Below are 27,525 nucleotides of genomic sequence, written 5' to 3'. Positions count from 1 at the left end.
TGAAGAACTTCTTAAATACTAATATGACCCAAAGACAGCTCCAGTTTTCTTGCTATGAACTCCAGCGACAAAAACTATTTGTAAGTATATCATACAGAACTCAGAAAAAAAAACAGATTATCTGGGACGCCTGGGTGGCTCAGTTGGTTAAGCAGCTGCCTTCGGCTCAGGTCATGATCCCAGCGTCCTGGGATCGAGTCCCACGTCGGGCTCCTTGCTCAGCAGGGAGCCTGCTTCTCCCTCTGCCTCTGCCTGCCATTCTGTCTGTCTGTGCTCGCTCCCCCCCCCCGATAAATAAATAAAATCTTTAAAAAAAAAAAAAAAACAGATTATCCTTCTACAAAGAAAAAATACATGAAAACATACAAGTGCTTGATAACTTCCCTATTATGTGATGAATGGAGAATAGAAATTGTTTATGTTATTACTTTTTTAAAGAGGAGGAAATTTTTCTTTAATTTTATTTTTTTAATTTTTTTAAAAAATTTAAGGATTTTATTTATTTGCCAGAGAGAGAGAGAGAAAGAGAGAGCAAGAGAGGACAAGCAGGGACAGTGGGAGGCAGAGGGAGAAGCAGGTTCCCTGCTAAGCAAGGAGCCCAATGCGGGACTCGATCCCAGGACCCGGAGATCATGACCCGAGCCGAAGGCAGAAGCCCAAACCCACTGAGCCACCCAGGCACCCCCAAAATTTTGTTCTTAAAGGGAAACAAATCTGAGAGAAGGAAAGAAGTATAATCTGAATAGAGTAATTCTCAACAACAACAACAAAAGGAGGTGGCTGCTTTTAGGTAGAGGTATTAAAAACATACTATAAAGATCAAAATTACCTCTCAAACCATGTTTTGATACTGTGGGCAAATGATTCCTCGGGATATAGATGATTATTTCTTAGATACAAAAGAATGTCAAGTAGCTTATTTGAATACTGCTTATCTTTCACGTTTTTTCCAAAATCAAAGAATGCTTTTAAAGTTTTCAACATAGGAGTAAGATCATGACCTAACAATTCCTGATACAAATTCCAAGCGAGGCTCACGTCTTGATGGAGGAGGGCTCCCTCAATACAATCATTGTAGTTCCTTACTGAAGGGATCAGGACTTTTTTGACATCCTCTAACAGCAACAAAGCTTCCTTCCATCTATCTGAGTGGACTAATCCCTGGATGAGGAGAGTATAGGCTCCAGGCTCTAATCTCTTATATCTGGTTTTCATGATCTCATAGACATCAATAACTTCCGATGTCTGCTTATGAAAAACACAGAGATACAAATACCTGACCAGCAAATCATAGCCTACAATACCGTTGTTTTTTGCAGCTACCCAGGCTAACAGAGATTTGGCCACATCTACAGAGCTACGGAAGTGTGCCATTTGTGAAATGATCCAGCTTGCAAAATTAGCTTTTCCTTTGAAATCTTCCTTGAGTTTATCCCACTCTTCTGAAGTCAAAGGTTTTGTTGGAAGTTGAATAGTGTTCCTTACAGGTGGCAAGGCATGATCTTCCCTGAGAGGATTCATCTGTGATCTCTTCCTAGCCGCTCCAGCTGCAAACAGATGGGAATCAGAAGAAACTTCCTTATTACTGCCTTCATCTCCTTTCCTGAGGTATCTGGACTTGGCAACCAGCAGATTCACTGCTTTAGTATTTTGTGCAGACACTGCTTTAAGAGAAAACCACTTCTGTTGCTCCCGGATGCCATAACGGTCTTTGAGAAAGAGAGAGAGGTAAGAGTGCCCCAGGCTTAGGCCAAGGTATGGGTTGCTCTTCCAAAGCTTGGGAAAGCTTCGAATACCCGTGAAACACAAAGTCATCGTGCGGTGAGATCAGCACTAGACAGGACGGTGTTCACAAAACCCCTACTTCTACAGCATAATTAAGGAACTGGGAGTGGGGGCGGAGAATCGAAGCGCCACTTCTTAAAAGATGATTTTCAGTTTCTCACAGACAAATCAGGGGTCTGCTTTTGGGGCTACCTAACGCAACGAAGTCTGCTGAGTTCTTGCCATTGAACACCCAGCCGGGGACACCCGACATCGGTCGCAAGTTCTAAAACCTGGGGACAGGGCAGGAATCCTCCGGTGTCTGATATATTCCACACGGTGAACCTGAGGAAAAAAGCACAAGGAGGCCCGTCCAGTTTGATTCGCGTGGAACACAACAGCCCTTGAAAAAGAGGCATGATCCCATGGGAGCCTTGCTGAACGAGGGACGCCCCAACCCCAGACCTGGGAGCAGCATGGACGGCGGCGAAAGCCAAAATCTAGCGGCCCTGGGCCGGCATAACAACCCTCCCAGGCCGCCAAACACGTCAGGTGATGATATGAGGGAGGGGGCGTTGGGGAGCGAGCCGAAGTAAGGAAGGAAGGGATTCACGAAGGGCACTGCCGGCCGTGTACAGACCGCTTGGAAACGAAGTTCCCTCCATTCAACAACTCACCTCAGCACTCACGCTTAAGGCAACCATAAGCACGACGGAACTACCGCATCCACAATGCACCGCGAGGGCCCAGGCCCCGGGGCGTGACCGAACCACACGCAGGCGTTCCGCCGGGCCGGAAGGCGATAAAAACACAATTGTGAAGCTGTTAGTGGCAGAAGGGGCTGTTGAGGACGTCTACTACGTTCAGGGAAACTTTAGGGCCTCTAGATATCTGCAGTGAGCGATGAAAAGAAATTGTGAAGCAAAAAAGCTCTTCCTCAGGCGGGAAGCGCCGTAGGACTCTGGAATCACGTGGTACACAGGCGCCAAAGTCCCAAGTTAAAGAAATAAATACGTGGGCTTCTTTATCCTGCACCTTTAAAATTGGACTTCGGGAAGTTGGGCTCTGCCTAACAGATCACTTTTCGGTCTGTTTCAGGTCGGCGTTCCCCGCTGTTAACGTGATCGCCGTATTCTACGCAGTAGCTATAATGGGTTTCTGCCTGGTTAGCCCACTTCCGCCCATGTCCAAGATGGCGCTCGAGCGATTCTGACCTTTACGGGGTTGGGCGGTGATTGCAGTCTGAGCTAGTAGGGGGTGGAGCGGTTAGTGAACGGCAAATGCAGGAGCTGCTGCGCGGGAGTCCGCGATGGACTGGAAAGAAATTCTTCGCCGGCGGTTAGCGTCGCCCAGCACAGGTACCTACAGTGAGTTTGGGAGGGCTGCTTCCAGAGTTAGGTCGGCCCTAAACTCCAGCAGGTAGCGGGGAGGTCGGGGAGGAGCAGCCTCTGGGAGCCGCACTTTACGCTTCTATAAAAGCTCTCTTGACAAAGGCAGATGGGACGTGATTTAGGGGTACTGAGAGGTTTGACCCACACTTCCCGGGAAAAGGTTTGCGGGAATGAAGAACTATCTTAGCACTCAGTTACTTGGCCTTGACTAAGGCTTTTGAGTATAATTGAGGACCCCGGTTCCAACCGTTCTTCGATCCTACTACATACAACCTATAACCCACTGATTGATCTTAATGCCGTTTTACTAACACTTTTCACTTCCCTTCTTACGCATTTTAGATTTTATAATCAATTTTTCTTTATTCTTTTCTCCCCTCCTTCACATTTGCTTGTTAACCAGCCTGGCTGAAGCTCTTATTCCTCGGGGCAGCCGAAAGTGGCTGGAGAAAAACGGAACCGTGGTAAATTGTCTCACTTTGAATTCATGTCCACTACCCTAAAGCAAGTGTCTCGGTTATTCATTTGCACGTATTCCGCCTTTCCCTCCGTATTCATTCTCCTACACTCTAAGGCAGTTTTCATCTTCCAGACCTCTAGTATCTTTAGTTGATGAGCTTGTATATATATTTGAGAAAGTCAGTGCAAAGAAAAAAACCTCACTTTTTCCCACTTACCATTTCTATCAGGCCTTTCCCCACCCTAGATCCTTTTTCCCCACCCTAGATACTTTGCTTTACTGTTCAAAATGAACTGTCCATACTCGTATTTGAGATAATTCCTCCACTCCAACAGCAGATCGTGTTCCCTTTCTTTTATTCTCTGACTTCACTCTGTTCTTACCTTCTCTCTCATATATCATCAAGTTTTTCTTCTCCACTGGATCACTTCCATCAGCTTTGACAAACATGCTGTAATAAACTCCATGTAAGAAATATCATTTCAGGGGCGCCTGGGTGGCTCCGTGGGTTAAAGCCTCTGCCTTTGACTCAGATCATGATCCCAGGGTCCTGGGATCAAGCCCCTCATCAGGCTCGCTGCTCAGCAGGGAGCCAGCTTTTCCCTCCCCTTCTCGCCCCCTGCCTCTCTGCCTACTTGTGATCTCTGTCAAATAAATAAAATCTTACAAAAAAAAAAAAGTCACTTGTACTTTCTCCTCTCTCTCTCTTTTTTTTTTTTTTTGGCTGTCAATAAAAGTTATTTTTGTTGAAGTAAATTTGCTTTATTTTTTTAAAAAAAATTTGTTTAAATTCAATTATTTAACAGATAATGTATTACTGATTTCAGAGGCACAGGTTTGTGATTCATCAGTCTTATATAATACTCAGTGTTCATTACATCCCATGCCCTCCTTAGTGTATATCATCCAGTTACCCCATCCCTCCATCCTCCCTTCCCTCTAGCAACCCTGTTTGTTTCCTATGATTAAAAGTCTCTTACGTTTTTTTTCCCTCTCTGATTTCATCTTGTTTCCTTTTTCCTCTCTTCCCCTATGATCCTCTGTTTTGTTTCTTAAATTCTGCATATGAGTGAAATATAATTGTCTTTCTCTGATGACTTATTTCGGTCAACCATAATACCCTCTAATTCCATCCACATCATTGCAAATGACAAGATTGCATTTTTGATGGATGTGTAATAATCCATGTTATATATACCATATCTTCTTTATCCATTCATCTGTCAGTGGACATCTGAGCTCTTTCTATAGTTTAGTTATTGTGGACATTGCTGCTATAAACACTGGGATGCCTGTGTCCCTTAAGATCACTACATTTGTATCTTTGGGGTAAATACCCACTTCATTGCATCCTCATTATGTACCAAGTACTATTCTAGGCTATAGCAGTAAACAAAACAGACAAAAGTCTTTGTCCTTGTGGTACTTAGGCTTTAGTGTTGGGAAAGATGATAAATAATAAGCAAATCATTTTGGTTGTACAACTTGTATTTAAGGCTGTTTTCTTCATCGGTGTGCCAGATCCCATTTTTGGTACTCAGAGTTGTATTTCTGCAGTTGTCCCCTCTCCCCTGCATCAGTTTTTCTTTCTCAGTCATTCCTATCACTGTATGAACATGGTGGTATTTCTCTCACCCTAAAGAAACTTGTTGTCTTAACTTCTACCTCTACCTATGCCTCACTTCCCTGCTCCCCTTACAGCAATGCTTGTTAGAAGAAGGGTTGATTAAATCTGTGCTGTAGGGACGCCTGGGTGGCTCAGTTGGTTAAGCAGCTGCCTTCGGCTCGGGTCATGATCCCAGCGTCCTGGGATCGAGTCCCACATCGGGCTCCTTGCTCGGCGGGGAGCCTGCTTCTCTCTCTGCCACTGCCTGCCACTCTGTCTGCCTGTGCTCACTCTCTCTCCCTCTCTCTGACAGATAAATAAAAATAAAATCTTAAAAAAAAAAAAAAAAAAAAAAAAAAAAAAAAATCTGTGCTGTAATTACTGCTTGTCAAGATCATCAGTGATCTCCATTGCTATTCCAGTGGTCAGTTTTTAGTCCTCACTTTACCTGGCCTGCTGGCATTCCCTGCCAGGATATGGTAGCTGGCTCTCCCCCTAAACATACTTTCCTCTCTTGGTTTCTGGGAGTCATAACTCCCTCAGTTTTCTTCCCACCCCACCAGTCATGCCTTCTCAGTCTTTGTTTTCTTCTCCCCAGCAACTCAGCATTGGAGTGCCCAAGAGCTAAGGAAGTCCTTGGTCAGCTTCTGTTCTCCATCTATACTCACCTTCATGGTGAAATTAGCCATTCTTATGGCTTTAAATAATGTATATTTGCTGTTGTCACCTAAATTTATATCTCCACTTTCCAAATGCCAGATTCATATATTTCATTGCCTACTTGACATGGCCATTTGCTAAGTGGCCATGTCAGGTGACTCTAATACGTATCTTAATCCTAAACTTGTCCAAAACTGAACTCCTGGTCTCCTTTCTAACTTGCCTACCTGTTACTTTCCCCATCTGCTCAGGTCAAAACCTTTGGAGATCTCTTCAACTGTTGTTTTTGTCTGATACCCACATGCAGTTGTCTGCAAATCCTGAGACTAAGAAATATATCCAGAATATTTACTCCTAACTACCTCTATTGCAGCATCACAATCCACAGCCATCACCATCTGTCACCTGGACATTAGCCTCCCAATTGCTGCTGTTGGCTCTCTCCCTCACCAGAATAAAAGCCGGGGTCTTTCTAATGACCCATGACCTTGACTCTCATTACCTGTCTTCCCTCATCTACTCTTTCCTCTGGCTCACTCTGCTGCAGCCACACTGGCTGTCTCCTTCTTTCCTGGATACACCAGGCAAATTCCTGTCTTCCGGCCTTGGCACTGGCTGTGTCCTTGCCTGGTATGCACTTCCCCCTGTTTATGTGCATAGACTGCTTCCTTGCCTTCTTCACATTTTTTGCTCAGTTTCATTTCAGTGAGGCTTTCCCTGACACTGTGTTGAAAGCCATATGTAGATGTGAACACATGTGTACATGTCCACTCATACTTGGTTGTCCCTAGAATAGTTGAATGAAAAAGAGTAAGTGAAATCATGAAAATGACTCCAGCGGTTTGGGCTGGTGTGACTAGATGAATACCACTAACTGGGATGGAAATGTGGAATTAGAAGAAGAATAGTAAGGTGAGGGATGGGAAAATTATTTTAGATATGTTGGAGGTGAGGATGAAAATATTTTATTTTGAATGTATGAATTTAAAGTTCAAGAACAATGTTTGGGTTAGTGACATACATTTGGGACTCAGAAGCCAAACTACTAAGTTGAAATGAGGAAAAAAGATTAACAAAAAAGAAATGGCCAGAAAATAAGAATAAACAGTTAAGGTTAAAAATTAACTTGGCACATGTGGCAGAAATGCAGGGGAACGGCTCTGGCACGTTGGAAAGAAGTGAGACTAGAAGAAGGAAAATAGACTATTGAGAAAATAGGTCACAGATCTGAAGATTTCAGTGAGGCTGACGTGTAGGTATCATGACGGGTTTTGAATAACCAGGAGAGAAAAATTATCTGAGAGTGTATTTAAGTTTAGTATATTTAGGAGCAGATAAGATCTGTGGTCTTGCCATGGAACCAAGTGACAGAGGTGACCCCTCTTAAGAGCTGAGGGATCACGGTTAGTCATAAACATTTATGCTTCCTTGATGATTGCAGGACCTTGAGCTGAAAAACAGTGTGCGCCAGTTGCTGTGGTCAATACACAGTGCAGGGGACGGACTGAAGGAGACAGCTGTAGGCAGTAGCAGGCCAGCTGGGGCTAGAGCAGCCTGAGATGGAAGAGGTTTCCATTACGTAGAGGAACAGTGATTACAAGGACGAAACTTCATGAGGTCAAGGGCTGCATCTGTTTTTTCACCATGCTAACCCTAGTGTCTAGTACTATTCTGACACAGTAGGTGCTCAAGAAGTACTTTTGTTGGAATGAATCATGAACATATCAGAAGTCTGGAAGAAAGGGACTTGAGGAAGACACAAGTATCGTGACAAAAAGAAGTAGAGGGAGCAACTAAGATGTGGTTGAAGATGCAGGGGAGGCTCTTCCAATTCTTGGTGCTTCAAGAAAATGAATGTACATGTTCAGTGTATAAGCACAATTTCGGATGTCTTTTTTGCACTGTAATTACACCATAGTAAAAACAAATACTGATTTTAAGGGGTGCCTGGGTAGCACAGTTGGTTTGAGCACCTATCTCCTGATTTTGGTTGAGGTCATGATCTCAGGGTTGTGAGATTGAGCCCCGTGTTGTGTTCCGCACTGGGTGTGGAGCCTGCTTAAGATTATCTCTCTCTTTCTCTCTCTCCCCCTCTCTTTATTCTCTCCCCCTCTTCTCTCTCTCTAAAAAAAAAGTAGGTAAAAATACTGATTTTGAAAGTGTTCTTCCCCCTTCAATCTGTTTTGTTACCAGAAAAAAAAAGTGAACAAGAATTAAAAGATGAAGAAATGGATTTGTTTACCAAATACTACTCAGAATGGAAAGGGGATAGAAAAAGCACAAATGAGTTCTATAAGACCATTCCCCGGTTTTATTACAGGGTAAGTGGTATCTAAGTAAATGTCTCACGGAGTTTATAAATGAAATGTTAACTCTTAAAATGGGATCAGAATCTTTTATATAAATAAATAGAGGTTATATTTTAAATTTTATATATTCTTTCATTGTATTTGATCTTATTGTTGTTTTGAAATTGATAAAATCTCAAGTTGTTTTTTCTTTTAAATCTCAAGTTTTGATATAAATTGGTATAAGAACACAAAGTTGTTACTTGGCCCCCTTTTGCTGATTTACAGGCTTTTCCTTCCTATTTTTTCTTACAGATATTAGCAGTAGGTATTCTGTTGGATCATGTGTCTAGGTTTACTTGGCTGATTACCATTTTTAACTTTGTCTTTTACCCATGTTCTTAAGGTGTAATACATTTTGCTCAAGGTTAAACTGAAAAATAGATTAAAATGGAAAACTTGAAGAGTTGTACTTAACGTTTGCTTGTGCCAAAACCATAAAGAACTCCTTGAAAGAGAGTACAGAAGACAGGAAGACCTTAAGAAGGCTACTTACAGCTGAAATTGAAGGCCACTTAAAGAATAAGATATATTTAGTATTATGCAAGATGTGACCACTATAGAAAAGTTAACTATAAAATTTTAGCTGCATGTCTCTTAATTTTCTACCTTCTAAACTCAATTATAACATTATTTACAAAGACAATAAACGTTGTTTTGCTTATATTTAGGAGCAATGTATTAGTATAAGTGAATTATCTAGATAGTTGTAACATTTCTTCAAGTACAAGGCTTTTCAAAGTGAACATTTTTATTGGAAACCTTTCTGTAATACTATTTTCTGTTCTTTTGAGAGTTATATGACTACAGGTGCCTAGCTTCCCTAGAGTCAGTAGAGCATATGATTCTTGATCTATTCTTGATCATGGGATATGAGTCCAAACCCTATGTTGGGTATAGAGATTATTTAAAAATAAAATCTTAAAAAAAATTATATGACTAATCCACATTTGTCATGGAAAAGGGAAAAAATAGCTGATATTTTCCCATAACATTGCACAGAGATGGAAATAAATATTTCTACATGAATCCTTCTCCATAATTCTGTGTACACATGTGTTTAATAACAGTGGGATCATATGTACTTCTCCCACTTTATGCATTTCACACTTTCTTAAACAGAGTCCACTAGACAATTGAAAATCTTTTATAGTCTAGGGGAGCAGGAAGGGAATTGATGTTTATTGAGTGCCGATGTACTTCAGAGCACTTTATATTCATGATCTCATTTAATCCGGATTATGAAATAGTATCTTACCCAGAAACAGCCCTTACATGTTGAGATGACCCCATTTCTGAAGCAAGGACTCAACTTTCCTGTACTGGAAGTACCAGTACCAACTTTTTATCTCCCCTGTGGTTCCTGAGGAATTCCTTTTACCCCATTTCTGTCTCTTCCTTTTCTCTGTGACCTCTTGCAGATCCCACATGGTCTCCAGTCTGCAGATGTGGATTTGTGGAATGTTCTTCTGTTTCTTCTTCTCTCTCTGTCTTCCCACTGCTTTGGAGAAACCACCTGCAGTCTTTAGTCACCACTTCTCTCCTTGGCTGATTAGCTGGTTGACTAGCCACTGGAGCACGATCACAGTCTCAGCCCCAGCCTTACCCTCTAATGCTTCTTCCTTTTCCATTCCTTTGGATGGGAGGGATGGCATCTTAGTTCTTGGAAATAAAAGAACAAATTTGATTATGGTTGCTTAGCTAGGTTTAATGGGGCTGAGTTACAGACAACAAAAAATCCTCGAAGCAAATTGTTTGACGCTGAGCTGGAATTAGTCATTTTAAAGCCCTGTTTATGGAAATCACCCCAGCGAGCTGACTGTCTGCCTAGGAGGTGAATATAACAGACCCGGCTTGACCATCTCCAAGAAGTACGATCATTCAAGCTCAAAAGGCATACTTTGCTAAGACCGTGTATCTTTAGTTAGTTCTAATTTAATTCTTTTGTCAGTCTAAAGTTAGAGTGGAAAGAGTGCTCTAAGAAAATAAAATCAAATTTGGGCTAGACCGTTAGCTCTTTCTAGGCAGGGATCTGGCCTTACTGATCATTGAATTCTCTCTGGATCTCTTTTTGTTAAATGAACTTTCTGAATGAATGATAACTTGAAGTTAAGCAAAATTGAGATACAAAACATAATTTAAGGCAATGCAATATGTAGTTACTTTATGAGGCCCAGTATATTTTACATAATCCAGTAATAGTCTAGAATTGAAGTGTAGAAATTAACTCTAGTGTATTTTTAGCTGCCAGCTGAAGATGAAGTCTTACTACAAAAATTAAGAGAGGAATCCAGAGCTGTCTTTCTGCAGAGGAAAAGCAGAGAACTGTTAGATAATGAAGAATTACAGGTAAGAAAAGGATTAAAGGTTGCTTTGGACCTTAGCCATTTTTTTATTTGTACTAAAGTCAAACAGGACTTCAGGGTATCTTAATGGAGCCATAGCTGCCGAATGGGTGAACACACAGGCCCTGGAGCAGTGAGTCCTACCAAAATCAACTACAGAGCTTGCCTGGGCACCAGCTCCCCAAGATGTTATGTTTTGTTTTGTTTTGTTTTGTTTTTAAATTCCTACATGATTCTAATGTGAGGCCAATGTTGAGAAACACTACTATAGGGTCAGACTTTGGGGGTTCACATCCTAGCCATGCTCTGTGACCTTGGGCAATGGACTTAACATTTCTGTGCTTCAGTTGTCATCTGTGACGTAGGGATAATAGTATCTCTCTGCATCACATAGTTATATGGATTAAAGAGGTACTGTAGCATTGGGGAATGGGATAACTGGGTGATGGGCATTAAGGAGGGCACATGTTGTGATGAGCTCTGGGTGTTACGTGCAACTAATGAATCGTTAAACACAACATCAGAAACTAATGATGTACCATATGTTGGCTAATTGAACACAATAATTTTAAAAAGCTTAAATTAAAAAAAAAGAGGTTCCATATATGAAAACTTTAAACTTGGGCATTCTGTAAATGCCAGCTATTTGTATTATGTTATTAGTAATCAAAAGGATAATAGGGAATGAGATTCATCTTACTCATTTTAATGGAAATAACACATTTAACTGATGTTAAATTTTGTTTTATTAAATATAACATCTTCATTTCTGGAATTCTCCTAAGAATTTATGGTTTTTGCTGGATAAGCACCAGACACCGCCTATGATTGGAGAGGAAGCAATGATTAATTATGAAAATTTTCTAAAGGTTGGTGACAAAGCTGGACCAAAGTGCAAGTAAGTTTCATTAAGTATAACTAACAAAGGAGTATGTTATGTTAAGCATTTTAAATGCCAGAAATAAATGTCAATGAAAATATAAGTCAATTGTGTGACAGTTTGAGTCCTTTCAGTTATTAATGAAATTTTAAAATTATTTAGTCAAGCAAATTCCATTGGCATGAAGTTATTAAAAGAAACAGATGGTTTAGAAGGAAAAAATGAAACGAGATGGGATCCAGAGGGAGCAAACCATAAGAGACTCAATCTCAAAAAACAAACTGAGGGTTGCTGGGGACTAGGGGTAGGGAGAGGGTAGCTGGTTTATGGACATCGAGGAGAGTATGTCCTGTGGTGAGTGCTGTGAAATGTGTAAGCCTGATGATTCACAAACCTGAACCCCTGGGGCAAATAATACATTATATGTTAATAAAAATAATTTTAAAAAATAATAGTTTATAATATAGTATATTTATATACTATACACTGTATGTATGTATATATATATACATATATATATATATATAGTACATTTATATGCAAGAGTATAGGTTTTCATTCTTTTTTGGGTTGTTTTAGCCTTTCATTCTTAAAACAATAAAATTAAAAGATGTCTGACAGTATTTTAAGTTTTGAACTGTGGTTCTCACTTTGATTTTTTTCATTTTGGTTTTTAATTGTTTGAATTCATGCAGTTTGCTAATTCAGTATGTTTGCTCTGTTGGGAGATAATTTTAATCTTTATTTCCTTTCCTTAGGCAGTTTTTCACAGCAAAAGTCTTCGCTAAACTCCTTCATACAGACTCTTACGGAAGAATTTCTATCATGCAGTTCTTCAATTATGTCATGAGAAAAGGTGATTTCATTTTCACTGTGTTTAAACTCTTATCTGGGAATCAAGGAGGTTTTCGTACATGCTTTTACAATATTTCTTCTCTGTGAAACAACTCTCTTAGTAAATTTGAATAAATAGCAGAATTTCTTTCTTCCTTTTTTTTTTCTTTTGTAAAAGAGAGAACAGAACACGCATGAGTCAGGGTTGGAGGGTAGGTGTTGGGACAGAGGGAGACAGAGAATCCCAAGCAGACTCCATGCCCAGCAGGGAGCCCAACACACAGTTGAATACCAGGACCCTGAGACCCTGACCGGAGCCAGAATCAAGATTGAGATGCTTAACTGAGCCACCCACACACCCCTGAAGAGCAGAATTTCTTACCTTTTGATGCAGATTTATTTTTTATTTTTCTGATTCTCTCCTGGAGGAACTTATTAGAGCCAAGATTTTCTACCATAAATTTGGGTTCATTATTATAAATAACACAAAACAACATATATCCTAAAGATACTAGCTAAGAGTTATATATTAAAAGCTGAACCAAGAGGGGCACCTGGGTGGCTCAGTGGGTTAAGCCTCTGCCTTTGGCTTAGGTCGTGATCTTGGGGTCCTGGGATCAAGCCCCACATCGGGCTTTCTGCTTGGCAGGGAGTCTGCTTCCCCCTCTCTCTCTGCCTGCCTCTCTGCCTACTTGTGATTTCTGTCAAATAAATAAATAAAATCTTTTTTAAAAATTAAATTAAATTAAAAAAAGCTGAACCAAGAGTTTTAATGTAGTGGTTTAAATGATTTTAATTCACTGGTAATTCTGTTTTACCAAGAAGAACACAGGGTTTGGGGCACCATCTTCTCGTGTAGTCAAAAATCTGAGTATAAGTTCTGGCTCCCCAAAAACTTAACTGTTAAGAGCCTGTTTTGGGCTGGAAACCTTACCAATAACATAAACAGTTGATTAACATGTTTTATATCTTACATGTATTATATACTGTATTCTTACAATAAAGTAAGATAGAGAAAAGAATGTTACTGTGAAAATCACGAGGTAAGGCATCTGGCTGGCTCAGTCAGTGGAGCATGCAACTCTTGATCTCAGGGCTGTGAGTTTGAGCCCCATGTAGAGTGTAGAAATTACTTAAAAAAAAAAAAAGAATATTTTGAAGGACATCAACTTTATTGTCACTTTAGGCAGGGTAGAATTGTTGATACCTGCCATTAATCCTATGGTATATTTTGATACAATTTTAGGGTTACTGGATAAGCAATATATATGTGTATGTGAAGAAGTATGTAAAGTTATTAGTTTGTCCCTCTAATCTAGCTGTTTATTTCCTTTTATCCATATATATACTAAAAGACAGCTCTTAAAATTACATTATATCTTTATTGTTAGTTTGGCTTCATCAGACAAGAATAGGACTCAGTTTATATGATGTTGCTGGACAAGGATACCTTCGGGAATCTGTAAGTATTAACCTACTTTAATAACTTCTATAGGCACAGAATATTAACAGTAGTTATCACTGAGTGTTGGGATCAAAGGTGATTTTATTTTTCTTTCTCTGATTTTGTTTGTTTTCACAAATAATGTGTTAACTAAAAATCATTTTAAATGAATATTTTCATATTCATCCACCCCCCCCAAAGTATATATTGACCACAAAAATCTTTTCTAGATTCTTTTTCTCCAACTTTTGAAAATAGCTTTTCAAAGAGAAAATTAAAAGAATGTAGTGGAGTTTTTTGTTTTTGTTTTTGTTTTTTAAAGATTTTATTTATTTATTTGATAGAGAGAGAGATCACAAGTAGGCAGAGAGGCAGGCAGAGAGAGAGGGGGAAGCAGGCTTCCCACTGAGCAGAGAGCCTGACTTGGGGCTTGATCCCAGGACCCTAGGATCATGACCTAAGATGAAGGCAGAGGCCCAACCCACTGAGCCACCCAGGCGTCCCAAGAATGTAATGTTTTAACAGGATTAAAAATCATTGAAGAATCTGTACTCAGAAAACTATAAAGTACTCATGAAAGAAATTGAGGAAGACACAAAGAAATGGAAAAATGTTCCATGCTCCTGGATTGGAAGAATAAATATTGTGAAAATGTCTATGCTACCTAAAGCAATCTACACATTTAATGCAATTCCTATCAAAGTACCATCCATCTTTTTCAAAGAAATGGAATAAATCATCCTAAAATTTATATGGAACCAGAAAAGACCTCGAATAGCCAAAGGGATATTGAAAAGAAAGCCAAAGTTGGTGGCATCACAATTCCGGACTTCAAGCTCTATTACAAAGCTGTCATCATCAAGACAGCATGGTACTGGCACAAAAACAGACACATAGATCAATGGAACAGAATAGAGAGCCCAGAAATAGACCCTCAACTCTATGGTCAACTAATCTTCGACAAAGCAGGAAAGAATGTCCAATGGAAAAAAGACAGCCTCTTCAACAAATGGTGTTGGGAAAATTGGACAGCCACATGCAGAAAAATGAAATTGGACCATTTCCTTATACCACACACAAAAATAGACTCAAAATGGATGAAGGACCTCAGTGTGTGAAAGGAATCCATCAAAATCCTTGAGGAGAACACAGGCAGCAACCTCTTCGACCTCAGCCGCAGCAACATCTTCCTAGGAACATCGCCAAAGGCAAGGGAAGCAAGGGCAAAAATGAACTATTGGGATTTCATCAAGATCAAAAGCTTTTGCACAGCAAAGGAAACAGTTAACAAAATCAAAAGACAACTGACAGAATGGGAGAAGATATTTGCAAACGACATATCAGATAAAGGACTAGTGTCCAAAATCTATAAAGAACTTAGCAAACTCAACACCCAAAGAACAAATAATCCAATCAAGAAATGGGCAGAGGACATGAACAGACATTTCTGCAAAGAAGACATCCAGATGGCCAACAGACACATGAAAAAGTGCTCCATATCACTTGGCATCAGGGAAATACAAATCAAAACCACATGAGATATCACCTCACACCAGTCAGAATGGCTAAAATCAACAAGTCAGGAAATGACAGATGCTGGCGAGGATGCGGAGAAAGGGGAACCCTCCTCCACTGTTGGTGGGAATGCAAGCTGGTGCAGCCACTCTGGAAAACAGCATGGAGGTTCCTCAAATTGTTGAAAATAGAACTGCCCTATGACCCAGCAATTGCACTACTGGGTATTTACCCTAAAGATACAAACGTAGTGATCCAAAGGGGCACGTGCACCCGAATGTTTATAGCAGCAATGTCCACAATAGCCAAACTATGGAAAGAACCTAAATGTCCATCAACAGATGAATGGATCAAGAAGATGTCGTATATATACACAATGGAATACTAAGCAGCCATCAAAAGAAATGAAATCTTGCCATTTGCGACAACATGGATGGAACTAGAGCGTATCATGCTTAGCGAAATAAGTCAAGCAGAGAAAGACAACTATCATATGATCTCCCTGATATGAGGAAGTGGTGATGCAACATGGGGGCTTAAGTGGGTAGGAGAAGAATCAATGAAACAAGATGGGATTGGGAGGGAGACAAACCATAAGTGACTCTTAATCTCACAAAACAAACTGAGGGTTGCTGGGAGGAGGGGGGTTGGGAGAAGGGGGGTGGGGTTATGGACATTGGGGAGGGTATGTGCTTTGGTGAGTGCTGTGAAGTGTGTAAACCTGGCGATTCACAGACCTGTACCCCTGGGGATAAAAATATATGTTTATAAAAAATAAAAAAAAAATCATTGAAGAAAGAGGAAAACTTTTCATTATTCATGAGTGTTACAAATGTTAGCACCAGGAATTTTTCAGGCTTACAAAGAACAGAAAGTTTGATAATGCTTTTAAGAAGGTAATATATAATAGGGCATGATTTCCCAAACTCTCAATTTGCAGTGCCTTTAGTATCTCAGTAATTTCTGCATAGTGCTTTTAGGTCAAAAGAAATCCTAACAGTTTCATTTATTAGTTCTGAACAATTTATGAAAACATTTATTAAGCTTATTATATTAGCCATTTGAAAAAAAAATACACCTAAGTTGAAAGTAATATTTTTGCTTCATTCTTAAATTACAAATACTAATGGAAATTGTGCCCATGGGGCACACTGTATGGCCAGTCAATCCTGGCAGTTAAGATTGGACAGTTGTCCTTCACTTCCCATTCCACACTAACTTCTTTGTTGTACTTGCTTTGTGACAACCATCAAGAACCTAGCTTCGCAAAGATTTATGTCACCAAAAAAGCATGTATCCCCATCAGTGTTGATAATGTACTAATTGATAATTGATAATTTGCTAATTGATAATGTGATAATATCTATCTTGAGGTCATAGCTCTAGCTCATAGCCACATCTGTTTTGCACTCTTTGCAAAAAGAGTTTCCCTGAAATTTTTTTAATATCCTGCTGCACCCCTGTGAGTTTACTGAAGCATTCCTGGGGCACAGTTTGGGAACTGTTGGTTTAGCCTTCACATTGCTGGTAGGAGTATAAAATATAGGGGGGAGGTGGGAAGTTTTCTCCTCCCTGCTTGTGCTCTCTCTTGCTATCTAGGTCTCTCTCAAATAAATAAAATCTTTTTAAAAAATTTAAAAATAAATACAAGATTTTATTTATTTGAGAGAGAGACCAAGTATGAGAAAGCACAAGTAGGGGGAGGGACAGAGGAAGAAGCAGGCACCCCGCTGAGCAGGAGGGCCAATGCAGAGCTCTGTCCCAGAACCCTGAGATCAGGACCAGAGCCACCCAGGCACCCCCTTTTTGTTCTTTTTGATTTTGGAATTATACCAAATATATTGCTTATTCAGAAATGTTAAAATTGAAACAAAAAGCAAAACAATATAGGTTTTACCACTAACATAGTTATGATTTTATTTTATCACTAATATACTATTAATGCTGAATAATTTTTAGGACTGAAATTCAGCATTCCAGCATCTAACAAACAAACAAGATCGGACAGTTAACTCTTTAACGTTTTGATTTGTTTTCTTTCAGGATTTAGAAAACTATATATTGGAACTTATCCCTACTTTGCCACAATTAGATGGGCTGGAAAAATCTTTTTACTCCTTCTATGTCTGTACAGCAGTTAGGAAATTCTTCTTCTTTTTAGACCCTCTAAGAACAGGTAAAAGAAATCTTAGATGTTATAAGGATATTATTCTAAATCTCAATAACTAAAGTCTTGAAAATGTCATTCACTTTTCTACTATGTCATTGCCTTTAATATATAAAGATCTTTTATGATTTATTTGCACCATCTAGAACCAACTTTGTGACGGTTGGCATGTCACGTTACTTCTTAGTTTCTTCATCTCCAAAGTGATGTATGAACTGGATAAACATTGACTCCTTCTGGTTCTAAGAAACCAGTTATTCTGAAATGATTTGCTATCCCTGATATGTAATTTACTGGAGAGCTGTTCTTGATGAAAGATATGAAGCTTTAAAATATCAATTGTGTGATTACTCTTCTAAAATAATGCCTTTATATTGAGTTCCTCTTTTTTAAAAAATGAAACTGTGTTTGTTCTTTAAAGGGAAGATTAAAATTCAAGATATTTTAGCATGCAGCTTCCTAGATGATTTATTGGAGGTAAATATGTTTTTTAAATACCTAATTATATCACTTGACAGTTACTATCTTCTAATTATGTCTCTGTGTTTATTTAGTTAAGGGATGAGGAACTGTCCAAGGAGAGTCAAGAAACTAATTGGTTTTCTGCACCTTCTGCCCTAAGGGTATATGGTATGGTTCTTGTCATAATGCTAAAATTTGAATGATCCATTCCTCAGTTAATTTGCATTCAAAGGGCAGTTTTATACATAGGCTTAATTATCTTAGGATGAAAGTATTCTAATTACCTTAAGAGCTAGCATTCTAGGTCACTAAAATTTACTCGTCATTTTCTTGCTCTTTAATAGAACATACAGAATGTAATTTGATCCTTTCTTGTTGACTCAGGAGCATCATTATGAACATCAGTCATTATCTTGCATTGTGATAAAATGCCACTGCTGTCAGCGTCCACAGTGGCAAGTGTTCTAGGGATTGTTTGCTTTTTCCTTTAATTTCATTAGTATGCTCCATTATTCTCTTGGGTGGTCTTTGGATTCCTTTTGGCATCCTTGATCTCTGCTTTCAAGAGCCAGCATGTCAGTGTTTTTTATTCACCCCTGTCTCTAATTTTGAAACCTAGGAAAGTTCTAAAAGGTTGCAAACTGAAAACAGATAATGATGGCAATAGCCCAAAGGCCATGGCTATATGCAGAGCTTAGGGACTGTGGTGATAGAGAGTACAGGGTACTACCCTAATATAGTTTGAAGATCAAAGTATTAACCAATAAAAAGAACTTCTGGTGTTTATTCTTTTGTCCTCATTTAGATTTTTATTTTGGTCATAAATGTCTTTTTATCATTTTTCTTCCTAAGGCCAGTATTTGAATCTTGATAAGGATCACAATGGTATGCTCAGTAAAGAAGAACTCTCCCGCTATGGAACAGCAACCATGACCAACGTCTTCTTAGATCGTGTTTTCCAGGAGTGTCTCACTTATGATGGAGAAATGGTAGTAGTTTAAATCTGATAAGTTTTAAAAATTTAGGCTCCCAGTGTTCACAAACCCTTCCCTTGATGTGATACAGCATTATTTTTATATCAGTATCTTTAAAAGTCTGAACTAATCAAATTGTGAATTTTGGAGCCTTTCATCTTAAGGTAAATTTCCTTAAACACATTATGGACTCAGGACAAATATAAAATTTTAATAATTTTTTCATTTCATTATCAGTGTATCTCTCTTTTTAATGTTTCAAGTTCTATTTAAATTCCAGTTAGTTAACATGTGTTAGTGTAATATTAAGAATTTAGTGATTGATCACTTACTACAACACCCAGTTCTCATCCCAACAAGTGCCCTCCTTAATATCCATCACTCTTTTAGCCCATCTCCCCTGCCCACCTCCCCTAAGGAGTATGGATTAGGGGAGAAAAAAAAAATCTGAAAAATCGGCAAATCTTATTGACTCTTTTCATGTAGATGTAGATAGTTCATTAAATTTCCAGATCAGATAGTGTACCACAGATGCCGTGATTTAAATCTAAGAATCAGGTTGTATTACTTTCTGTAATTGTATGTATTAGTAGCTACTGATTAACATGCCCTGTCCTCTTACCACAACAATGCACAATACTTAAGGAAATTCTACCTAGCATTTTATTTCTTTTTTTAAGATTTTATTTATTTGGGTGCCTGGGTGGCTCAGAGGGTTAAGCCTCTGCCTTCGGCTCAGGTCATGATCTCAGGGTCCTGGGATCGAGTCCCACATCGGGCTCTCTGCTCGGCAGGGAGCCTGCTTCCTCCTCTCTCTCTCTCTGCCTGCCTCTCTACCTGCTTGTGATCTCTGTCTGTCAAATAAATAAAAATAAAATCTTTAAAAAAAAAAAAAGATTTTATTTATTTATTTGACAGAGATCACAAGTAGGCAGAGAGGTAGGCAGAGAGAGAGAGAGAAGAGGAAGCAGGCTCCCTGCCGAGCAGAGAGCCCAATGTGGGCTTTGATCCCAGGACCCTAGGATAATGACCTGAGCCAAAGGCAGAGGCTTTAACCCACTGAGCTACCCAGGTGCCCTTCTACCTAGCATTTTAAAATCACCATCCTTGCTATTAAAAACATGTGTTAAGGATGTGATAAATTATCAAACCAGTGACACTTCAGAAATGGTCGTATTGTCAGAGGAGAATTGGTGTTTTTAGGTTTTATCACTTAGCTTGAATAGCAGTTTTCTCAACACCATTTTTAGCTAGCAGTATGCGAAAAAGGGGGAACTCTGCTTTGTGACTCCTACAGCTGTCTACAGTCGACAATGAGGAGCTTGTAGTGGACTAATGACTTCTGGTGAATACAGTCAGAGGCTACAACTATGGATGGAGTTAGACCGTGATGAGGCTGCATCTCTTTAGCTCTTTATACTGCAGTTCACACAAAAAGGAATTCTTAATCTTAGCCTAAAAAAACGAGAATATAAAATTTTTTCTAAGTGTAATATCCAAAGTGTTCTTTTCACCGTGCAAAAAAAGTAATGAGTATCCCTTTTTTGTAGAGAAAGCTTTCTGTTTTCTTCATGTCTTTCTGGCTTTCATTTGTGGTTTTTTGCCTTTTGGATGAGAACAGTTTCAGTTCACTGTATAATATTGGGTATTTTTAAGATGGCTTATTCTTTTTTTTTTAAGATTTTATTTATTTATTTGACAGAAAGAGATCACAAGTAGGCAGAGAGGCAGGCAGGCAGAGAGAGAGAGAGAGGGAAGCAGGCTCCCTGCTGAGCAGAGAGCCCAATACGGGGCTCCATCCCAGGACCCCGAGATTATGATCTGAGCCAAAGGCAGAGGCTTTAACCCAGTGAGCCACCCAGGCACCCCGGCTTATTATTATTCTTATCTGATTTTAAAATGTTTAAATATTTCAAAATAACTATTTAAATATACTGTTCTATTCATTCCAGATAAACTGGTTCTTCTTCTTTTTTTTTTTTTTAACAAACTTACCACACTGAAAAGGTAACAATTTAGTGGCATTGTATAATAGCTTAGTCATTGTCCTATCTACTTCAAAGGCATAATAAAATAAAATTACTTCTAAAGAGAGCAACTCTTTCATAAGAAAATGAGCTATATCCCCAAACTGTCCTATACAGATTAACTGCTTTGTAGAATTTCTAGAAACCAATATTAAGTATACAAATGGATATCTCATTTCATATTTTTTTTAAAAATTGCCATTTTTCTGAGAGACTCTTGACTGGGAAACAGTTGTGGAAGGGGCGGTAGGTGGGGGGGATAGGGTAATGGGGTGATGAGCAGTGTCATGTGAAGAGCACTGAGTGTTTTATGCAACTAATGGTGTACTATAAATTGGTTAATTGAAGAACACCTGGGCAGCCGAGTCAGTTAAGCATCTGCCTTCAGCTCAGGTCATGATCCCAGGGTCCTGGGATCAAGTCTCACATCGGGAGCCTGCCTCTTCCTCTGCCCCTCCCCCTGCTCATGATCTCTCTCTCTCTCTCTCAAATAAAGAAAATCTTTAAAAAATATGTTGGCTAATTGAATTTAAATTTTAAAAATTGCCATCTTTGACTGTAAAATAGCTTTAAATCATTAGATATTCAATTGAAAAGTTAATTCCAAATAAGACTTCTAACGAATGTCATCTTCTTTTCTATAGGACTATAAAACCTACCTGGACTTTGTTCTTGCATTAGAAAATCGAAAAGAGCCGGCAGCTCTGCAGTATATTTTCAAATTACTTGATATTGAGAACAAAGGATATCTGAATGTCTTTTCACTTAATTACTTTTTTAGGGTAAGTCTCATTTGTGTAAATGAGTCATTGTTCCTTAAGATAATATTATACTTATATATACAATATTAAATTGATTTAAATTATCTGGGCAGTAACAATTTTATCTAATTTGTGATATTTAAGTATAACAAAAGGGTATACTAACAGATTTTATTAATATTTTTTAAGTAGCTCCATACCCGGCATGGAGCCCAACATGGGGCTTGAACTCCCAACCCTGACTAAGCCCTGAGCTGAAATCAAGAATTGAACACTTAATTAACCTACCGAGCCACCCAGACATCCCAATTTATTAACAGATTTTAGAAGAAAATAAGTCTTTTAGTTTTGTTTTTTTTCAAAAATAAGTAGACTAAAGCAAAGCTGATTTGATTAGTTGTAGAACATTAAAGTGTATAAATATCTGTCAGGGGCTATACTGGCCATTGGAGATGCAGACATACATGAGAAATTTTGTGCATTGGTGATCAAAAACTAGTGTGTAAAATGCTTCAGAAGCTTCAGTTAAACAGTTCAGAAAAGGTAGAAGTTTTGCAGACTTTGGTAGTAGTAGATTCTTTTAAGAGCTGTGCTGTAAAAAATAATTATTTATTTTAATAATTTTAAAGTTATTGCATGCTGCATTTCAGCATGAAAACAGATTTGCTGAAGTGCTTATTTTGTGCCTTAGGTGGTCTCAGAGAATAATGTGATGAGTTCTGAGAAGGAAAATTTGAATGTATCTTATTTGATGAGCATTCAGATGCACAGAGTGTAAAAATAGGAATGTCTGCCCTTTTAAGACAAATCATTCCTAAATTTGAATAGTAACTTTTCTGTTTGGGTGGAACAGTTTTGTACAGTAGTATTTCACCATTATCTTATTTCTATGGCTAGTTTTTAGATGACTAATTTTTGGTTAAAATACGGTTAAGAACAGTAGGAAGAAACAGCTTTTTTTAAACAATAAAAAATGACATCTTCACATCTTTGTCACAAAACATTTTTCCCCAGAGGCTTTTCCTTTTTCCATTTAAATATGTGGGATACTTTAAAAATAACTATTTGGTTCTGAGTTTCATAGTATGTAAAATTCATAGTTTTATGTTAAATCCCCTAAAACTTCTGTAATGATTTCCTAGGCAGTAATGACTACCAATATTAGGATAAACTACAATTGTAGTATTAGGATACATTTTTTAAAAATTGAATCCATGGCTAATCTGAGAGTGTAACACCAACTCATACTATCAATGCCCCACTTCAGGCAGACCTATTAAGTGAAAATTGTTTTAGAAAAACAAACTAAGTATTTTTAGAAATTAAACACTCAACCCTTTTTCTTTTCTTTTCTTTTTTTTTTAAGATTTTATTTATTTGTCAGAGAGAGGGAGAGCAAGAGAGGGAACACAAGCAGGTGGGGTGGGAAGGGAGAAGCAGGCTTCCCGCAGAGCAGGGAGCCTGATGGGGGTCTTGATCCCAGGACTCTGGGATCATCACCTGAGCCACCCAGGTGCCCCTCAACCCTTTTTCATAAAGAGTTCTTTACAGTATCTTCTCTTAGAATAGTAAAATTTTTGTTTTTAAAATATTTTATACATTTATTTTGTCAAAGTATTTAGGCTTGGTTATATGGGTTAAGGTAAATACTGGGGCTGCATCCTGCAGTCCTAAGCTGTTCATAGAGTCTTTATCAATACCCCACTGATAAAGGTCAGCCTAGATGGTGCACTCGACCCTGTCTCCAGGTCTGTGGCTCTAGTGGCTGTGAGTATACTCAGATTCTCACCTGCTGCAAAGTGATAACCTGTGCACATGCTGGTATCGGGGGCACCACATACAGAGTAGGCACCTGCAACATATTTATTCAATTCTTTACCAAGAATTTTAAGCTTCACATTTTCTAGTGAATGATCCTCACCTAAAATACTTACTAGTCCACCTGGATCACAGTAGTTTCTTTCATTAATAGTTTTTTTTTGTTATGTGTTTTTTTGTTAAAGGCTTTGTTATAAAAGAGAGTTTGAGGGAGGCTTACCTCCATTTTTTTTTTTTCTGTCAAGTATAAGGCATAATACAGGGTGGGAGGCAGAGGTGGCAGATTGGGTGTCTTAAAGAATGGTGAAGGTATGCACAGCATTCCTGGAAAATGCAAGGATCAGGCATAACAGAATAATTGCTAGGCCATGTAAAGGCCCATGGGAGGTTGGAGACCATTCCTTTATGGTAGTAATAATCTGTGGCCTTGTATAATTTTTTCTGGAATTCTCAATAGCAAGATAGAGATCTATAAAGGTTGATGGTTACACTGATCATTGTTTAAGTTTTGCTGACTGGATGGGAAGCAAGTTCAAGGAAGTTGAGAACATTGGCAAGAGTGGTTGAAATGATAAAGCTTGTGGTCTGATAGGAAAAGATGTGGGACTAGAACGGGCCATGGGACGGGAAGGGGGCTGTGGTATATTTTTTATTTACAGACTTACTCTTACCCATACAGGCCATACAGGAACTTATGAAAATCCATGGACAAGATCCTGTTTCATTTCAAGATGTCAAGGTTACCTTCTCTTTTCTTTTCTTTAAGTAAGCTCTGTACCCAATGGGGGCTTTTGAACTCTCATGACCCTGAGATCAGGAGCCACATGTTCTACCAACTGAGCCAGCCAGGTGCCCTTTACGTGTTCTTTTAATATATGGGATACCAGTTGGGATGCCTGCGTGGCTCAGTCAGTTGAGTCTGACTCTTGGTTTTGGCTCAGGTCATGGTCTCAGGGTCCTGGGATGGAGCTCACATCGGGCTTTGTGGGGAGTCTGTTTCCCCTCCCTCTCTCCCTTTGCCCCTCCCCGTGCTCGTGCACACACGTGCTCTAAGATAAATCTTTTTAAAAATAATATAATTGCAGATAATCATCTATATTAAGTGAAATTTTGTATGAAAGAAACTTACAAATACGAAGTACTGAACTGAACCAAGTATTTGCTGTTATTTATTCTGAACCAATATTTAAATCATTAGAAACTGAGACTACACTTGGAATAATGATTTGCATGGTTTATAATGTTAGCATTGTCAAACTGTATTTTCATTGGAAGCATTCATTCATTTTGATTGAAAAGAGAATCAGGGGCGCCTGGGTGGCTCAGTGGGTTAAGCCGCTGCCTTCGGCTCAGGTCATGGTCTCGGGGTCCTGGGATCGAGTCCCACATCGGGCTCTCTGCTCAGCGGGGAGCCTGCTTCTCTCTCTCTCTCTCTCTCTCTCTCTCTCTGCCAGCCTCTCTACCTACCTGTGATCTCTCTCTGTCAAATAAATAAATAAAATATTTTAAAAAAGAAAAGAGAATCAAATATAGCCTGCATCCTTTGGCAGCCTATTCCAGTGTAAAATGAATTTTTAATCTTGGTAACTACAGTTGACCCTTGAACAACACAGGAATTAGAAGTAATGCCCCTCTCCCATGCAACTGAAAATCCATGTAGAACTTTTGACTCCCCCCAAAACTTAACTACTCATAGCTTACTGTTGACTGGAAGCTTCACATAAACAGTAACATAGTCAGCTAACACATATTTTGTATATGTTTAATATACTATAATTCTTAAAAATGGAGCTAGAGAAAAAATGTAACAGAATCATCAGAAAAGGAAATGCATTTACAATATACTGTATTTATCCAAAATATCTACGTCTGACTGGACCCATGCATTTCTGATCTGTGTTGTTCAAAGGTCAAATGTATTTAGGTTTGGGCACTTTTTAAATCTACTCCTTCAAAGGTCTTACTTGCTTTTGTATTATTAAGGAGCTATCAATCCTACAATATGAAAACAACCACTATTTGAAACACAGGCTAATGCTTCATTTTCGTAGTCAGACTTTCACCAGCTGTAAAAAACCTACAGTACCTAATATAGATTCAAGTTCAGGTTAAGTAGTATAATAAAATAACCCATCTGATTTTAATTAAGTATAAAATAAAGGGCTATTTTAGTTTAATATAAATAAGACACATCTGAAGCTATTCAACAAACAACCTAAGAACTAGTAATTTTAAATTGCTACTAACATAGAAAAAGAGGTTTCATAAACATACAAGATTAAGAGCTCATAAACATTTAATTTACCTGAATTGTTTTAATCTTTTTTTTTTTTTTTTTACGATTTTGTTTATTAGAGAGAGAGAGGGAGATTGAGAGAACGAGTGGGAGGCGGGGCAGAGGGAGAAGCAGTCTCCTTGTGGAGTAGGGGGCCCCACGTGCGGCTTGATCCCAGGACTCTGGGATCATGAACTGAGCTGAAGGCAGACACTTAACCGACTGAGCCACCCAGGCACCCTTAAAGAATTATTTTATTTGTTTGTTTATTTAGAGAGGGCATGCACAGTAAGCAGCGGGAGGTAGAGGGACAAGCAGACTCTGCACTGAGCGTGGAGCTTGAGCTCACAACCCTGAGACCATGACCTGAGCCGAAATCGAGTCCAATGCCCAACTGATTGAGCCACCCAGGCAGCCCGAATTGTTCTAATCTTTTTAAAATGTAGTTTACCTCCTTAAATGCCACTATATCTTCTGAGTAATTTTACTACAAAAAGATAAAAAAACATGTACCTAATTCTTTGTAAATATTCATACAGTATACCTCATAATATAGAAGTATTTTCATCTATTCCAGTAAATTTTAGCACAATTTCATTGTCATTCTGGATGACTAATTCTTTAATATGACTAATTCTTCAAAAATGAATATCCCCCACCCACCACCCATCTTAAATCCAGAGTATAAAAGGTTGACCTCTATTTTGGAAATGAAGTTTGTCATTATCTTGACTTTAGAAGCATTTGTTTTTAGTTGGAGCTGAGTTTGCACTTAAACCAAGACCATACATCACCACCAATTAAAAGACAATTGAAAAGTTTAGGATACTTAACATGTATTCAAAGAATGCTGCATTAGTTTTGCCACTAATTAGCTATGTCGCTTGGATTAGATTAAACTCTGAGCCTCAGTTTCTTTCTCTTTTAAGATGAGGGAGAGTGGGGCACCTGGGTGCCTCAGTCAGTTAGGCATCTGCCTTTAGCTGAGGTCTTGATCCCAGGGTCCTTAGATGGAGTCTTGAGTCAGGCTCCCTGCTGCACAGGGAGTCTCCTTCTCCCTCTGCAGCTGCTCCCCCTGCTTGTGCTCTACAGCCCCCTCTGTCAAATAAATAAATAAAATCTTTTTTAAGGGCGGGAGGAGAAGGAAAGGGGGATGGATAGCTATTATATACCTAAGTGATCTTTCAGTAAAATCCTGTGATTGTACATAGAGAAAAGGAGATTGCCTGTGTGTGAACTGGAAAGGAAAAAAACGAGAACAAAAAATTTTACATAAGCTCAAGTGCCAGCCTTGTATTTCACATCAAGATATAATAGAAATTTAGTGGATCAGATACAGATTTCATTGTGTTTTTCTCTCTCTCACAGGATGAAATCTTTGATATGGTTAAACCAAAGGATCCTTTGAAAATCTCTCTTCAGGATTTAATCAACAGTAATCAAGGAGACACAGTCACCACCATCCTAATCGACCTGAATGGCTTCTGGACTTATGAGAACAGAGAAGCTCTTGTTGCAAATGACAATGAAAACTCTGCAGACCTTGACGATACATGATCTCTCAAAGACGAGACTGTGTTCATTAAGATAAGCTTGAATGCTGCACACAAAACCTTTCAAGCACAATCCTTAGAAACAGCCTAAATAAAACACTTTATATGCCTAGAGAACACAACAAATGTTCTGGTTATTGGAATTTGGGCTGCAGTAGTTTGGAAGCAATAGGACCAAATATGGTTTTAGGATGTATTAAATTCTTGTTGCACTTAGCTCAAATATAGCAAGTGTGATTTG

The 27,525-nt window shown here is 38.8% G+C and overlaps 2 protein-coding genes across 3 annotated transcripts in view; one reads left to right on the top strand and one right to left on the bottom strand.

Moving 5' to 3' along the window:
- Positions 1 to 2,591, bottom strand: part of PRORP (protein only RNase P catalytic subunit) — a 142,465-nt gene extending 139,874 nt beyond the window's left edge. Inside the window, exons 1-2 of one of the 2 annotated variants that reach the window (XM_013046234.2) lie at positions 2,442 to 2,591; positions 830 to 2,109 (exon numbers count right to left, since the gene is read on the bottom strand). In XM_013046234.2, coding sequence (XP_012901688.1) covers positions 830 to 1,815 — 986 coding nt within the window. In that variant the 5' untranslated portion in view covers positions 1,816 to 2,109; positions 2,442 to 2,591. The remainder of the gene's footprint in view (positions 1 to 829; positions 2,110 to 2,441) is intronic. The other variant, XM_045067820.1, reaches the window with a different exon arrangement.
- Positions 2,592 to 2,598: 7 nt separating this feature from the next.
- On the top strand, positions 2,599 to 27,406 carry PPP2R3C (protein phosphatase 2 regulatory subunit B''gamma). The gene is made up of 14 exons (XM_013046236.2): positions 2,599 to 2,738; positions 2,863 to 3,122; positions 8,075 to 8,202; positions 10,474 to 10,578; positions 11,360 to 11,472; positions 12,213 to 12,310; positions 13,680 to 13,750; positions 17,291 to 17,423; positions 17,836 to 17,891; positions 17,969 to 18,044; positions 18,729 to 18,865; positions 21,522 to 21,659; positions 24,136 to 24,195; positions 27,100 to 27,406. Exons 2-14 carry the CDS (start codon positions 3,074 to 3,076, stop codon positions 27,286 to 27,288), a joined length of 1,353 nt encoding a protein of 450 aa, XP_012901690.1. The 5' UTR covers positions 2,599 to 2,738; positions 2,863 to 3,073; the 3' UTR covers positions 27,289 to 27,406.
- Positions 27,407 to 27,525: the final 119 nt, after the last annotated feature.

The sequence above is a fragment of the Mustela putorius genome, unplaced genomic scaffold (assembly GCF_011764305.1).
Source record: "Mustela putorius furo isolate JIRA1106 unplaced genomic scaffold, ASM1176430v1.1 tig00003898_pilon_pilon_pilon, whole genome shotgun sequence".
In the NCBI taxonomy this organism is placed as follows: Eukaryota; Metazoa; Chordata; class Mammalia; order Carnivora; family Mustelidae; genus Mustela; species Mustela putorius.
The sequence above is the reverse complement of the archived record's forward strand: the minus strand, read 5'-3'. Positions and strand labels throughout refer to the sequence as shown.

What these genes read in the sequence shown, in the direction of transcription:
- PPP2R3C (XM_013046236.2), top strand. Translation starts at nt 3,074, where the DNA reads ATGGACTGGAAAGAAATTCTTCGCCGGCGGTTAGCGTCGCCCAGCACA. An exon ending in AAGGATACCTTCGGGAATCT is followed by an intron (nt 13,751 to 17,290) that starts GTAAGTATTAAC and finishes GTTTTCTTTCAG; the next exon opens with GATTTAGAAAACTATATATT. An exon ending in TTTAGACCCTCTAAGAACAG is followed by an intron (nt 17,424 to 17,835) that starts GTAAAAGAAATC and finishes TGTTCTTTAAAG; the next exon opens with GGAAGATTAAAATTCAAGAT.